The sequence below is a fragment of the Nannobrachium achirus genome (genome assembly GCF_963921795.1).
Source record: "Nannobrachium achirus genome assembly, chromosome: 4".
In the NCBI taxonomy this organism is placed as follows: domain Eukaryota; kingdom Metazoa; phylum Chordata; class Actinopteri; order Myctophiformes; family Myctophidae; genus Nannobrachium; species Nannobrachium achirus.
The window spans coordinates 37,643,106-37,660,533 of NC_137813.1; the positions used below are offsets into that span (position 1 = coordinate 37,643,106).

The 17,428-nt window shown below is 42.9% G+C and overlaps 1 protein-coding gene across 1 annotated transcript in view; it reads left to right on the top strand.

Moving 5' to 3' along the window:
• spop (speckle type BTB/POZ protein) overlaps positions 1 to 17,428 on the top strand; it is a 130,848-nt gene that overhangs the window by 89,075 nt on the left and 24,345 nt on the right. The window contains exon 7 of the mRNA XM_080724690.1: positions 12,708 to 12,885. Coding sequence (XP_080580816.1) covers positions 12,708 to 12,885 — 178 coding nt within the window. The remainder of the gene's footprint in view (positions 1 to 12,707; positions 12,886 to 17,428) is intronic.

The window sequence follows — 17,428 nt, forward strand, 5'->3', positions numbered from 1 at the left end:
AAATGTAGACTTGCATGGAAGTGTGTCTCTCCCTCTCACACTCTCTCAGTGCACAGGAGCTTTGTAATTGGCCAGTCAGAGATGTGCAGATGGGCTCTGACGTCACCCGAATCCGCCCGCACCTCCAGTATTAATCATGCATCCACCCGCTTAAATTAGATTATCCAATTAATGTATCCACAACCACCCGCCGTCCGCATTTAATATAATTTGTATTATTTATGTGGTTTTCCAGGCTATAGTACCGAATTTATTCCATCTTTCCATTTCCTAGATGAACTTTATTTTGCTGCGCTACTCCTACCACAGTTTTCGTGGCACACATTTGGGCCATTATGTAAAATCGACCGGCTTCATCGGGAATCGATTCCTTGCATTTTGCTAAGAGATACGTTACAGTGTAATTTATATATACATTTATTTGTGAATAAATGTTCTCCATTGACTTTAATTAACATTTTTACTTATCCCAAATATGGAGATGACTGACATCATAGATGTCTGACATCATAGACCCCATGAGACTGACAGAGTATGTTCATATATGGGCATTCCAAGAAATGGGCTTAATATTGATGACATCAGGGATCTCCATATATGGGCATAAAAGGGACAAGGACGGAATGGTTGGCACCGCTCAAATAGGGACAAGCACTGACAGATAGAGACTCGCTTCACGGCAACCACACTTGCAATTTCCAATTGCATCTTTCTAGTTTATGGTATTCACTGTTGTTTGTTTGCTAAGTGTGAAATCACTGAATACATAGTTTTAAGGATGATTGGACAATTTAAAGTATTTTTTCTTACCTTTTTGGATGTTTGGAAGAACACAGAATAATGTATCCACAACTTTCCCACGTCCCGTCGTGCATTGCGCAGAAGGTGTGCGGCAGTTTCCAGCGTCGCAGGCGAGAAGGATCTACAAGCTCACAACGGTTGCATCTGCGACGCGACGTGAGCATGTATGTCTGCTGTTAACTGGAAGTGTCCCAAAGATAATGCTACAGTAATTTCTCGCGGAAACAGGTGGATAGAGCATATTATGTCCCACAAAAGTGGGATGTTCAAAGGTTCAAGGTACACTTTATTTGTCATGTTCGCACATGTTTATGTTTATTTATTACAGGTGTATTACAGTGTATTATAAAATAACAATCTTCCTATCAGCTTAAGCAATAACAATCATCCTTCCATACATTTATAGACTCAGGGGGGGTCCCTGCTAGGGGGTTGACTGTATTACTATGTATAGGGCAGACAATGGGATTCACCAAGCTGTTTATGCCCATATTTTTATTTTTTAACATACCGGCATTTACCAAAATTCAATGGTGTCTGATTCTTCAATCTATTTTCGTCTGTGGATTTTGTGGGAGGGCCGTCTGCTCGGAGCCATGATGACTTACGGGACCAAAGCTTAAGTATATTTCATTTGAATGTCTTTATCTTTATACAAAATCAATTACAATGTTGCCAAATCTCAAATAAAATATGTGTGTGCCCAACATACAGTATATTGTCAACACATACAGTATAAAAAAGACAGCATCATATTTTTACCACGGACGGACAGACAGCTGGTGGAGGTTTTGATAGTAACTTCATTGGGTGGTTAATTATGGGTGGTCACCTGTTCCTCTCTTCAGTGCTGGTACTCCTCTTGATAGATTGGGGGAAGGTACCAAATACTGTAGAGGAGAGGGGTCCTATGTTTAAGAGCTCTTATTTTGTCTTATGTTATGTTCTCTTTTCTTGATTGTGACGCATGAAATGGATATTGTATTTGAAATGGGTTTAGTAAAACCAGGTAATTGTGTAAGCCAGCTCATGGGCCGTTGTTAGCCGTAGGTTGAGTTAAAGGGTTACCAATTACAGAACTGTTATCTTGTTATAGTCTTGCCTAGTTAAAAGGGAGGCTGGGGAGGCAGTTATTCAGTTGGACTTGGCCCATTGACTCGGAAGCATCTAGGAGAGAGCTGCCAGGGCCCTTGTGTTACGGTGTTGCCTGTTAGAACTTAGAAGTGGTGGTGGAGAAGGTATAAGGCTTGGTGAGCTAAAGATTGAGTCACTGCTTTTTGCGGATTACTTGGTCCTGATGGCACCATCGGTCCAAGACCTTCAGCTCTCACTGGATCGGTTCGCAGCCGAGTGTACAGTGGCCGGAATGAGGATCAGCATCTCTAAGTCTGAGGCCATGCTTCTCAGCAGGGAACCGATGGATTGTGCAGTCCAAGTAGGGAATGAGACATTACCCCAGGTGAAGGAGTTTAAGTATCTCGGGGTCTTGTTCACAAGTGAGAGAAAGGGGAAGACGGAGAAGGGGATCAGCCGGAGAATCGGAGCAGAAGGAGCGGTTTTGCAGTCGCTGAATCGCACTGTTGTGAAGAAAAAAGAGTTGAGCCGTAAGGCAAAGCTCTCTGTCTTTCGAGCAATCTTCGTTCCGACTCTCACCTATGGTCATGAAGTGTGGGTCATGACCGAAAGTATAAGGTCTCGGGTACAACGGCCGAAATGAGTTTTCTCAGAAGGGTGGCTGGTATCTCCCTTAGAGATAGGGTGAGAAGTTCAATCACCCGAGAGAGACTTGGAGTAGAACCGCTGCTCCTTCACTTGGAAAGGAGTCAGCTTAGGTGGTTCGGGCATCTAGTACAGATGCCCCCCGAGCGCCTTCCTAGGAAGGTCCTCGATGCACGTCCCACTGGGAGGAGACCCCGTGGCAGACCTAAGACCAGATGGAAGGATTATATCTCCAGACTGGCCTGGGAACGCCTCGGTATACTCCCAGAGGGAGTGGAGGAAGTTGCGCAGGATAAAGAAATCTGTCAATTTTGCACTGAAACTGTTGGCGGAGGATGTTTTGGGTAAAATAAAACCCCCAAACTTTGAATCTTGGACTTTGTCAGCTTTTTGGAGGCTTGACCCTCGGTCAACCTTCATAGTCAAACCTTCTTTTCTTTCTGTCCTGTCATCAAGGAGATTATAGATTGTTAGCTGTTTGGAGACACAATTTCTCACTCTGAATTTTGCTCCGCTTGCCTCCATTGCTCTTTGAAAATGGAAGGAGCCCACTGATGGACTGGCCAACAGCTGGCAGAGTATATTAGGCACGCTAATTTGTGCCTAATGAAAAAAGACTTAACATTTCAGAGAATGTCATTAATATTTTTCGCATTATTTCACCCGCCCCCTCCCTAAACTCTGTTAATTAATGTTATTTTTATGACCCGTATCCACCCAATCGGTGAATATCCGTGGCATTCGTAGATATAACTGCGAACCACACATCTCTGTGTAGAAAAACAGCTTGCGCCCTATCGGGTAATTCCACTCCATAGCACGGTGGGATTTTTATTCCATAGCCTGGAAGGACAATTAATCTGCTATCAGTAATTCACAAAAAGTACTTACTGTAGTTTTTGGATAATTTAATTGAGGTATTTGGCCTGCTTGCAGTGTGCACAAGAAATTTCTCACTGATCTTTCTAGTAATTTGAAAGATTAGCTGTAGACAGACGGATGACCGAATGCTGATAAAAGGTCAGAGTATCCAAAAAGGATAGACAGATGTTGATGTGAAAGACAGCATACATTGTCACATCTTTGTTGTTGTTATTTAGCAAAATAGACATAGAACACACTCTACCACAGTACCATTCTTTAGCCTAAGCTCAGAGCATAAAGCCTAAGTCTAAGTTTTTTCTTATTTTTCACTTTCATTCTTATTCTTTCTTGTATTGCAATTTATATGAAGAAATGTATTTAATTTAATCCCCAACTCCCCACAATTTCACTTTCATCATGACTGCTGGTTGGCAGTTATCTTTGAGTCCCAATGCATGTTTTAATTGATGCTGCTTTTGACACTTTTACACCAATGCAGCCACAACAAGTCTTTTAACTTCCATCAGGGGCCGTTTGCTTCTCCCAGAGTGAAGACAACAGAAACGGAGCACGCCAGCAAGACTTGCTTGCTTCTTCTTTCAGCGTGGCCCAAACATTTGATTCAAGTGATTTTAAATGGAGTCTCAGAGTCTCAAAGCTATCGGTTTTATGGTTGTAATCCTCCTGTAGAGAAAGCAAAACTACTTAAGAGACCCAAATATCTGCTGCTCAAAGACTGCTCTGCCCTGCGCACCACCAGCCAAGTGTGTGTGTCTGCACATAATGCATGTTCAGTACACACACACACACACACACACACACACACACACACACACACACACACACACACACACACACACACACACACACACACGCTTATGCACGTGTGCCGAAGAACAAGGTTAGCCAGGCACAACACACTTGGCTGTGAAATCACGGTGCAGACTGGGACAGCGGTTCAGCAGCTTGAGTTCAAATCATGCATGAAATATGCCTCTGTCTGTGCAGAGCCACCAAAATACCTCTGTGTCAGTACTGTAGGTATGAGAGGTCTGCCTCCAATCCATGGTACCAGCCTTTCTGTGTCAGTAGGTATGAGAGGTCTGCCTCCATGGTACCAGCCTTTCTGTGTCAGTAGATAACCCTGCAGACCAAATCCTCAGTAATATAACCAAGGCAACCACAAAATTCATAGCCACAAAATGCCAAACTTTCCTAAATTGTACATCTACGTGCAGCGAAGTGAAAAACGTATGCGACAAGCTTTCAAATGTTGTGTTATACACAATATACAGTATATTATATATCACAATGTGTTAATCAATAACTGACCTTCTTGGCATTGACATTGTGACAAACAAATGGCAGATTTAGGTGCCTTTCCCACCTAAGGTTGGCTAAAATATACAAATCATGGACCAAATTGTTACATTGTCACATTTTTCATTAGTTCCGTTTTTTGTTCATGCAGTCCTGTGGAACCAAAATGTGTAAACCAATTAAACAATGTCGTACAGGCCTTTTAACTATTGGACAGAACATTTCTAGGGAACATTTTTTCTCTTGTGCGCATGCCCCCACCCACTGAAATCAAAATGGCTAAAATGATAGAAAGCAGTAAATGTTTATACATTTTAACACCCTGTGAAATTCTGTGGCTAAAATAAATTAACAATCATGTTAAAACAATACAACAATACAATGTAATACGAAATAACAAAACACTGTTAAAATGCACACAATAAAACTGAAAGGACAACAAATAAAATGTCTGAGGGACAGCAGCATTTGTCTTTGAGAATGTCCATAGCAAAGACTCAGAGATGAAGGTCCTATTTTAAAGTAATGTTTAGGTTATTCCAGTCTCTGGCTGCAGCAGATTGAAATGACAACAAGATTGCGTGTATGTCAATGTTTACGCCTTTATTGGCATAAACACAGAACACGCATCGCCAGACAGCCACATTACTATAGTTTGCCAATTATTTCACAGCTCAACTAACTAATAATACCCTCGGCTGTATTCCCTGTGCCCAACTGCTAAAATGACTACTGTTCCAAGTAAACTGTAGCCAATCTGTAGCCTGATTAAAGACAGACAGGGATGATATAAATCCTCCACACAATGATGCACATAAGCTCATATAATTTTATGTATAAATAAAAAAAGCTGCATTAGGAACTCCTTATGGTTATTAGGGATGGGACGATACGCGATATTATCGTTTATCACGATAATCGTATCGTGGAGATTTAATTTATCGTCCTCCGTCATGCACTGGGGTCAATTGACCTTTTATTTGCCAAGCTGCATATCTGGTACCAATTAAACCCTCTATAATTGGTAAAAGTAACTTATAATATACATACTCAATCTTTTTTTTCACTCTCTATCAAATGTCTTTGCGACGCGTTGTGAGCTTGTAAATCGGCTATTTTTTGGCAAATGTTCCACCCCAGGATAATGGATTTTGATTATCGCGATAATATCGTAAATCACGATTTATTTTTTCACATTAATCGTGATATGAAATTTTCATATCTTCCCATCCCTAATGGTTATGGCTGTGTCATAGTGATATGAGCGTGATGACACTGTCCACCGGCCCACCCACCGGCCGGCCGGTCCCCCCTTAAAGACAATTTTAATATAAGATGTCAAACATTCACATACTGTATGGATCGACTTAATATATTTTTATATGCATATACAGCAGTATTATAAACAGTGATATGAAAAACAAAGCGTTGTGAGCTTGTAGATTGACATTTCTTGCCGAATATTAGCCCCGCAGAATAGGGATGCTAGGGTCAGGGTTCCCATGGTCATGAAATTCCTGGAAATATTTTGAAATTAGATAAATATTTTTCCAGTACTGGAAAAGTTTTGAAATTCATCAAGGGTCCTGGAAGGTCCAGGAAAAAATAGCTATGCGTTGTCTTTGGTTATTGATTTTGTTAATACCTCTGAAATGACAAATTAAACATGGGCCAAATTGTCAAATATTTATGGCAGAAATTGTGAAAATAGCCGATCTACATGCTCACAACGCCTCGCGTTGCGAGGCGTTGTGAGCATGTAGATCGGCTATTTTCACAATAGAACCGTGTTATACAAAATTCCTCAACTCTTATTGCTCGTCAGGATGCCAGGTCCCCAGTTAACACGTGATTATTTTGGGGGTCACGGCCTGAAAAGGTTGAGATCCACTGGCATACACTACCTGTCTTTGGGCATTGCGCATAGTAGTAAGCAACCTTTTATTGAGCTGAATTATTGTTATATAGTCCTGGAAATTGGGTTAAATATTCTGGGAAAGTTTTGGAAAGGTTTTGGAAATGAATTGGTAAAAATGTGTGGGAACCCTGTAGGGTTCACGTGGTTAATATTAGTGGGAGATGATGGGATATTCCACTCTATAGGGTCAGGTTAACTTCCAGTCCTGTTCCTACCGTATTTACGCTCTGGTAAAACAGCTGCTACAGAAGGTCAAGCGCTGTTGAGTTTGTATCCCAGCATGTCTGCTGGACTATTTACATGCTAGCATGGCATTTAGTTAGTGTTTGTGTCAGGGACATGCTGGGCCCCTGATTCAGCCCGGGAAAAAGAGTTGGAGAGGCCCTCATTGCGCGCTATAGAGAGAGATCTCTCTCTGTAGCGCTGCTGCTACTCAAAGATTTGTGACCAAGTGACAAGCCAGTGGGCCAATTACATGAGTTATATTTCGTCGTTGTCGGGTGGAAACCTTGTATGTCCAAAAACCGTTTGTTTTGTATTTATCATTTTAAAAATGATTTAAACTAGTGAAAACAGCCGATCTACAAGCTTGTAGATCTGCTGTTTTCACTACTTTTGTGCAACAGCCTTGTATGAAAAAATGTATACATTTGAAACTTGGAGATACAAGGTTTCTGCCCGACAGTGACGATTTACTTTGTTGGCCGCCCAGCCCCCAAAATGGAACGAAGGCCGACATTTTTTTATTTTTTTTCCTAATGGCCGGCCTGGACCGGCCGGGAATAAACCGGCCGTTCGGGAGTTGTCCTGCTTTTCCCAATGGCCAGCACGTCCCTGGTTTGTGCTCTTCTAGAAGGGGAGGGGGGAGTATCAGTGTGAGGTGGAGGAACCTGCAGCGAGGGGTCTGCTGTGTGGCAGCAGCAGGTCTGTTTACTCTGGTTTGCTGGAGAGTGGGAGACAAGTCATGCATTATAAAACCTGGTGATGAGGGTTTTTTTTGCGCCTAGGGTTTTTTAGACCAGGGGTCTTCAATGTTTTCAGGCCAAGGACCCCTTAGTTGAGAGAGAGAGATGAAGCAGGGACCCCCACAACCTCTTCATAGATTCCATATAGTTTCATCGTTTGTCAGCACAATCGTCAGTGTATTTTGGATTCATGTCAATTTGTGTTTTCAGATATTTAACCGTCAATACTTAATATACTTGACCTTTCACTTTGTACTTACTCTGCTCTTTTTCCCCTCTAGACCAAACCTCTTTGCCAAAAATAGCCGATCTACAAGCTCACAAGGCGTTGTGAGCTTGTAGATGAGATCTGCTATTTTTGGCTAAAGTTCTGCGAATATGGACACTAGGGTTCAAGTGGTTAATATAAAAAAATCACTCAAAGATTTGGAGGACCCCCTTGGTAACTCTGAGGACCCCCTAGGGGTCCCGGACCCCCTGTTGAAGACCACTGGTTTAGATGATGTCTGGAAGATCACTGATCTATTAAGGTATATTGCAAATGATTGTGTGAGAGTTGAGTGGTTAAAGAAACATCCTGGTGTGCCGTTGAATTCTATCGCTCAACTATGTAATTTCTGCACTATTTCAGACCTAAATCGATGTTCTGTTCAAAACACTGCATTGCAAGATGTGTTGGGTTTGTTCACGCCCTCCACTGATTAGAGAATTCCAGCCCATTGAAATTGGTCAAATTTCTATTAAATATGTTTGCTAACAGGCATCGCATGTCAAAGACATAATACATCACTGTGCATTGTGTTGTCTCTGTGGGATAAATAGAGAGCTTCTGTCTTCCTCAATGACAGCTAACAGTGAATTAACAGTCTTGTATTGTTTGACTGAAAGCAAGACACAAGACACTGATTGATGGAAACAAATAACCGTTGGAAATGTTAAACTTAAACATTCATTTTGTCATTTTCTTATTTGATATTGTTTGCAAAAGTGGCACTGTGGAGTTAGCATTTGCTGTCTTAACTTGTTATTCTTACTGGTGAAGCATAAGTTCGGCAGCAATAAGCAACCTTTCCCCACATGAATAAAACATGTTGTTTTGAACACAAATCGTCCATGGATAATTAAATACAAATGCAATCCGATGACACTGAAATGGAAAACGGCTTGTATTTCATTTTAAGGAACCTTATTATTGTGTGTATTCTGTTTCTATGTGTGTTGCAGTAGACACACATCAGGAAGGAAAAAAAGAAGAAAAAAATACATAAGTTGAAAATGAGATGAGGGAGGTGAAGATGAGGTGTTGGCAACTTAATGAATTTCATTTGATAATTCTTTTTTAGAACCATTTCACGCATGGTGAAACACTGTAAATCTATAAACAAACACATAAACAGGCACAAAAGAGATTGATGCATAATGAATAAATAATCTGGGCTCTGAAACTGTGTATTAACTCTGCCTCTGCCTTGAGGAGCATCGGAGAGGATGGGGGGGTTAGCAGAAGATTCATGTTGATCTCTGAACAACTGGAGTGTGAGGAGGTGAGGAGTTTGCTGATACATTTTGCGGGAATTTAATTAGCAGTGGTATATTGTGATTGCCGTTCGGGCGATCATGCTTATTCATTATCGTCCACGTTTGTTTGTTTTACTTGTGCCTTAGGCAGCCCCTCCTGCTTATTGTCATTGTGTGCACCATCTTTATGCTATGTACTGTATAAGGTTTATCTTCATCTCCACCACCACCACCATCATCTTTCTTCATGAGTAAGAAAAGGTGAGAGGGAAGATGCGGGGAGGAGGGAGGTGAGGCGGAGCGCACGGAGGGAAATAATGCTGATATGTGCGAAGATGACAATGACTGTAGACGACAACTAATGGTATGACGACTGTCAGTGCGGCCAGTGTGCCTGAGTAACCAGGTGCTGCGTCGATGCATTTTGTCCCTGGTTAAACAGTGAAATAATTGGTCGGGTTAGCCAGTAATTAGGCTGGCTGTGCCACACTGCGTCTCGAGAGCAGAGATATGTCTCCTCCACCATGCTAATTACCTACGGTATTTATGCCAACGCACATTGGAAATCTCACTGAATTCGTCTCCTTTAAGCACGGTTTTGTTATTTAATTTTTTAATTGTTTGTTTCTTTCCCGTGGGTGTTAACCACACAGGCCTGAACCTGGTAGCATGTACCGTCCTCTCTAAAATACATTGTTCATTCCAGCTTGAGCTCTGTTGAACTTATGACCTACGGTATGCCCCTCGCTCTCTGTTTCCTCTCTCTCTCTCTCTCCATCTCTCAACCTCCCACCCCTCCCCCATATCCCTTTCTCCTAGTCTTCTGTATTAGTTAATCAGTGTCTTATGAATGGCTTTGCCTATGTTATGTGACTTCTTTACTTTGTGTGTTTGTGTGTGTGCGGGCGCTCACGTGCACACACATTCCTCTGTGAGTATGTGGCGATGGATGCCCGTCAGTCAGATCTGCATCCCCCTGGAGTGTGATTAATGGAGCCAGCTGCGGGGACCAGACTGTGGCGCACACACACTCACACATGCATGCACACACACACAGAAACAAAGATACACACATACATCGTCGGGCAGAAACCTTGTATCTCCAAGTTTCAAATGTGATGTTTTTTCTTAAAGTAAAGCCCTGCTTCACACACAACTAGTGAAAATAGCAGATCTACAAGCATACAACGCCTCACACCGTGAGGCGCTGTGTGCTTTATAGATTGGCTATTTTCACGAGTTTAAATCATTTAAAAAGTGATAGATAGTAGATACAAAACGATCGGTTTTGGACATACAAGGTTTCCCCACCCGACAACGACGACACACTCTGTACACTACAGCGATACTGCCCAAAATGCTCCTTTCTCCAGAGAAGTCACAGTGCCTCTCCCTCGCTGGCAGGAATGAGGCAGTGTTTATGAGAAACCATCTCTGACTCGACATCACACCTAGACTCCTATTTCCTTATCTGTCCCCTGCCTGTCTTTCTCTCCCCCTACCTCACTCTCTCATTTTCTCTCGCCCTGCTTTTGTGTGCCTCTGTCTGCTCTACCATTTTTATCTGCCCATCTCTCTGTATCTCTGCATCTCTATTCACAGTCCCTTCCCTTTCCATGTCTCTCTGTCTCTCTCTTCTTTCTCTCACTTTCTCTTTTACATCCACTCGCTCTTGCTGCTGTCTTTTTTGTTGCTTTCTTTTTTTATCTTTATCTTTCTTTTTCCTCCTAACCCTTCAAGGCTAACTCTCATACCTCCCACGGGAGCAAACAAGGGTCCTTGACATTCAATTTCCTGCTTGCCATGCACTTTTTTATTGTATGCTTTACCTCCCCTTTTTTCCTATGGATGGATGGATGGATGGATGGATGGATGGATGGATGGATGCAGTGGGGTCAGGCTTATTGGCTGAGCCTTTCAGCAAGCAAGGTCACTTTGCTGGGATTTTCTAGGGATTTTCATATGCGAATCAGCCCCATACTACAAAACATTGTAAATGTACAGTATCTGAGACCTGTTAGCAAAAAATTAATAAAATAAAGAAATTATAAAACGTAGTTTGTTTATCTGGTGTTATCTCTGGCTCCCAAAAGACCATAACAAAGGTTATAGATTATTGAGCAGCATTACACCGTGTTCCTGAAAGCTATATTGCTACAGTGGGCTATACTGTACTGTAGATGGGTAATGAATTGCATTTTTATAGCGCTTTTCCAAGTGCTCAAAGCGCTTTACAATGGTTCATTCATTCATACATTGAGAAGTGAAGCGGCGAACATTCGACGCCAGCGTCCTCACTTCCCACATTCACACACCAATGGTGGCAAGCTTGCACCAACCAACTCATTGGAGGCAATGTGGGGTTCAGTGTCTTGCCCAAGGACACTTCGACATGTTGACAGGAGTAGCCAGGATTTGAACCTCTGACCCACGGATCATTGGCCAACCCACTCTACCTCCTGAGCTACAGCCGCCCCGGTAACATTGACATTGTATATTGTGTATTTACTTGGATTGCTATCCAAGTATCACAGTTTAAAAATGAAAACAGTCAAGTCAATCTAAGCTATTAGTAATTAGTCCATAATTAGAGAGTGTGTATGCGGACAGTACATGTGTGTTTTTGCACGCAGTCCTGTTGAGAGATAAATGAGTCTGGTTGACATTGTCTGGAACAGGTGGTGTAGTCAGTGGGGAAGACATACAGAGAACACTCTCTCTCTCTCTCACGCACGCACGCACGCACGCACGCACGCACACACACACACACACACACACACACACACACACACTCTCACACATAATATACTCGCACATTGACTTGAATGTCCATTATCTCTCTTATTTGAGAGTATACAAGCAGCCTGATAGAGTGAAAGAGGAAGAATAGGCCCCATATGGAGAGACTGATGTATTGATTTCACCATTAATCACTCACAGCATGTTGGATTGATTGATGCACTGTACTATGAACATTGCAGGCTATTTTCTCTGCATATTTTTGTGCCTAGACGAGTTGAGACGATACTTGTTTGGATGTACGTGATTGCCACATTTAAAACGTCAATCTTCTTCACTCTGTGTGTTTGTGTGCGTGTGTGTTTGTGTTTGCCTGCCTGCCTGTGTATGTGTGCGTTTGCATGTGTGTACGTATAACTGTGAACAGGCACGTGCACACATAGACATCAAAGGGGGCTTGAGCCCCTGTCCTTTTACCTGTCTGTAAAAAGTGCCCTCTCCAGACCATGAATGTAGTTTTTACTATAGTGAAAGAAATGCAAGTGCCCTCTTTCCATGCCATACCTGAATGCAGCATTCAAGAGAATTGCCTTGTCAAAACTCTCCTGAACTTGAATGCAGCATCTTATGTTGAAAGAATAGCTCTCTATGTGTAGAAATCCATGCTGTTACGCCACATCTCCAGTATTGACTTGATCATGCTTAGTGTGGTATCAAGCACTGCAAATAGCAGTGCGACGCGTTGTGAGCTTGGAGGTCTGCTATTTTCGATATTTTCACCAAAAGTCCCTTTTAGATATTTCAGCCCCTGCCTCTCTAACATCCTCTGCACGTCCCTTCCTGTGAATGTCTGTGCTGTGTAGGTGAGCGTGGTGCAAGACTCGGTGAACGTCTCAGGCCAGAACTCCATGAACATGGTGAAGGTACCTGACTGCAGGCTGTCTGAAGAGCTGGGTGATTTGTGGGAACACTCTCGCTTCACAGACTGCTCCCTGTGTGTGGCCGGCCACTCCTTCCAGGCACACAAAGCCATCCTAGCAGGTGAGATTAAGCCTTGTTTGTACTCTGTTGTCGCTGGCCGAAAAATAGATCTACAAGCATATATTGAGAAAAAAAGTGCAAAACAAAAGAATAGAGACAAAATACACCCCTCCCCTCCCCCACAGCATAGCATTCCGTACACTACATTACTACCGTGTGATTAGCGGATCCAGTACTTTGGTGCGCTATATACGTTCATGTGTGTACATGGTACACAGATGTGCACAATGACTCATACAGTACATTGTCTTCATGCTCATTAAAGCAGTGTTAAACTTTGGTAAAACCTTGGGTTGCACTGTATTTACCTGCCCAAGTCCAAATATTTTGGTCCAATCATTTCGATATACAATTATATTCAATATTTGATATACAATTATATCACTGATACTACACGGTGTCGCCACCATGGTAACAGCCGCATGCTGAAACAATGACCACATGTGGAGATGAGTCTGCTGACATCACTGATACTACACAGTGTCGCCACCATGGTAACAGCCGCATGCTGAAACAATGCCCACATTTGGAGATGAGCATGGTGACATCCACCATGGTAACAGCCGCATGCTGAAACAATGCCCACATTTGGAGATGAGCATGGTGACATCCACCATGGTAACAGCCGCATGATGAAACAATGCCCAAATTTGGAGATGAGCATGGTGACAGCCGCATGCTGAAACAATGCCTACATCACAGACAGGTATTGCACAACTGGACATCAATGGTGACTGTTCTGCCCAACGGGCACCGGTCTGGGTTCTCCAACCTTACTTCTGAAACTCATTAAAGTACATTAAATCCCTCATATACTGTGCTTCCCCCCCGGGCACAGGACTAGTATATACTGTATATAATGGCAAAACAGGTCTTAAAAGCACATAAACAAATGCAAACAACGCAGATTCTGACAGTATATAATAAAGGGTGTCCTGGCACATTATTATTTTCTGCTTATTTCGCCCACTTTTGTCATCGCTTCCATTATACAGAAGAACTTTCCTCAAGGGTAATATAAAATGAATAAAATTATTTCACTTTCCCCAAATGAAGTCTTTTTTTTTATACAGGGTATGAGAAGAAAGCAGTTTGTTTGCATTCATCTACAGTATGCGCTAAAATTTAAGAGAATCTTTTGCCATTCAATGCGAGGCAGTGGAATCGCTACGACTGGGTTCTCACAGTGCACAGAAGCAATAGATAAATAAATGTTTGACTTTATTTGGACTTATGCCCAAGTAGCTACAGTATACAACCAAGTTTGACTAGAGTTCAACATTGCTTTAGTGCACACGTATTTGTATTTGTAACATAGATACAGTACATGCACACAAACACGTGCAGTGTATTCTGAATAAGTTGATTGAATTGTTGAGATATTGGCACCGTGATGACAGGCAGAATCAGTTGGCAAAACTTGGAGACATGGGCAAACTCTGTGTCCCCGCGGAGGTGTGGAGGGGCTGTTAATTATTGGATCTGTTGAAATGTGTGTGTGAGGAGCCATTTTAATTATGTGCTGCTGTGGTTTGGGGTCCTCCACTCTGCCACTCACTGTTTTGCTCTCTCTCGCTGTCTGTCTCTTGCTCTCTCTCTCTCTCTCTCTCTCTCTCTCTCTCTCCTTCTCTCTGTTTCTCCCTCTCTTGTCTCTCGTGTGTGTGTGTGTGTGTGTGTGTGTGTACCTTGTGCCTTGCTGGGGTCTACCTGGGGCCAGGTGGCTCCCCCTTCCTCTCAATTTCCTTGTTATTCCCCCCTCTCCGTCGTTCCCGTGACAACCCTCCCGGCCATTAATCGCTGTGGAGATGGACGGAGCGGGATCAAAAGAACTAGGGTGAGCATAGCAGCCGTGGAGAGCAGCTCAAATTGGCTCCTTATTGGCCATGTGCGCTTCAGAATCACCATTCTAAAGATGTGTCCCCCGTTTCTCTCTCCTCCTGTCTCTATAGCCCCCTCTTTTCTTTATTTCTGTATTTTTCTACTCCCCCCCCCCCCCCCCCCTCTTTCTCTCTTTATATTTCTCCACCTCTCTCTGTCTCTGTGTTGCTGCAGTATGAGCTCACCAAGATTGGGCTGCAACAGCAAAGCCTACCGTAGAACTGTTCCCAAAGCCTCGCCTAAACATTTAATTATTGTTATTATTAACTATTTGTGTGTATACAGTATACTGTGTGTGTGTGTGTGTACAGTACACTGACAGACGCTGGCTCTGTGCAGGGCATGCTGCGCTGCAGGCAAGAGAAGACACACTCTGTTTTGATCAATAAACCTAATGATAATTAACATTCAAGAAACTTTCAGAAGGACAATGAAAAGTTGAGCTCGTAATCTTGCCTAAAAAAATACAAATTAAACGTATTTCCATCACAACAGCTCAAACAAAGTAGTGTAGGAACATTTGTAAGGATGAACACTGGTAAGCATAAGCATCATTTTAAATCCCTTTAGAGAGATTAAAACTACCTCAACAACGTTTTGGGATATGTCATAAGACATATGTTTTTTGTCTTGCAAATAATTGAAAAGCAGAGGAGTAACAGCGACATCCTAAAGCTATATGCAACATGCCACCTTCATGCTGCTGCCATGCCACACCACCTATGCCCATGCATGCCGGTGGCATACATTATGCCGCTCCAAAGCGGCATATAACACTTGCCGTCTATGCTGCCACCGGCCTGCGGCATGCTGCAGGAGACACCGACATCACGGCATCTTGCTGCTCCAAAAGTGCCAGGTATTATGAAGAGATATCTTCTTTCTATCAGTAAGAAAGTGACATTTTTTTTATTACTTTCTCTCTCCCCCCTCTTTCCCCACGGCCCGTCTCAGTGCAAATAAAACGGTACTTGCCCAATGCAATATATTGATAATCTGGGGCAGAAATCTTTGATTTGTTTTTGGGCTTTTATGCCTTTATTGATAGGACAGTAGACTGACAGGAAATTGGGGGAGAGATGGGGAGTGACACGCGGCAAAGGTCTTCCGGATCGGGAATCAAACCGGCGACGCCACCAGGCATCCATGCCTATGTGGCAATGCCGAAGTGGTATGCGCCTGGACCAGTAGGCCAGCGGGCGCCCCTCCAGAAATCATTTTAACCTTAATGTGGAGTCCCTCAAAAATGGCACCTACAGTTCAATGTTGAACATGATCTATATTGTGGTGTTTTCAGATGAATTTGGATTGAAACGGGGATCAAATGCCATGCTACCTGGTCATAATTCACATCTTCCTCCTTAACCCTTTTAATGCCTATCCCGAACTAGTTCGGGATATTCGGGATCAAAAACAAATTTTTATTTGCTATTTTACTTACCCCGAGCTGCTTGGAGCAACGTGGGTGGTCCCGGCTCGCCCAGCGCTCACCAACGAGAGACGCTAGATGCTCCGACGATTTATTCCATTGAAAATGGTTTAAAATAAAGTTTAGACCCCCCCCAATGTTCACCAAATGTTCATTGTAGGCGGCGCGACGTATTCCAGGGTGCCTATCCCGAACTAGTCCGGGATATTTAATAAAATGAATTATTTTATCGGAGGCCTCAACGAAGCCCCGGTCTAGACGTCCATCCTTGGCCGGGACTTAGACTCGGCCATCCACGGGCCGTATTCGCGCTAACGGCCGAATCGCGCCGCCCACTCCAATAATAAATCACATCTTTAGACAGGATTTTCTCCGGATTGTGTCCCCAGACCCAACGAGAAAGTTTTTTGCGGCTGAAATAGCTTTAGATCGGGCTTCTCAATGGGTTAGCATTTTGGCTACGTGTCAGCTAGCTTCCTCCTCTGGACACCCATAGGATTGACCGGAGTGAAAACACGAGCCAGTTGGGAGAGGGTCGACGAAAGCTATAAAGAAGGTCAATGGAGAAATTTCTGGCACTCTAGCACCCCTTGTGGCCGGATGGCACTGTATGAGTTAATAGCTTGATAGCCTATCTTATCTTGACATAATCGACTTATTCATGTGCTCACTAGTTAAATAGTTTTTTTATGTGAACATAATCAATAATATATAAAATATATCAGCAACAGAAAAGGCATGCTACATACTTTTTAAAATGTTTATTTTTCTCTCCATATATTCTTTGATTTATCTCCACCTCTCTCCATAGCATTCGTTTTTCTTTGGACAGCATCCTGTTTTGTTTTTTAACTTTATAGCTGCCGTTGACATGTCAGCTCGTCAATGAAAGGGTTAATACCATGACGCCGTTGACGGGTCAGCTTGTCATTCTTACTGTAAATACAGTAACACTGTTATGACTTACTGTACGTCTTGGCTGTCCATTCCGCATCAGCGATGTCCGCGATTTGTTTACAACGCACGCTGGGCGTGCACGCGAAGTTGAAATCCATTGATCTTCCCATAAAGAGACTTCATTTACTCGAAAAAATACATTTTGATCCCAAGGCTGGCATGTTTACAGCTAAATCTGCTATCGCATGGGGGCCGCCATGACACCCTCTCGTCTACACACTGTCACGTGACTAGATGGGGTAAACGTTGAAGAAAAAAAAGTGAAAAGAAATCGGCGCA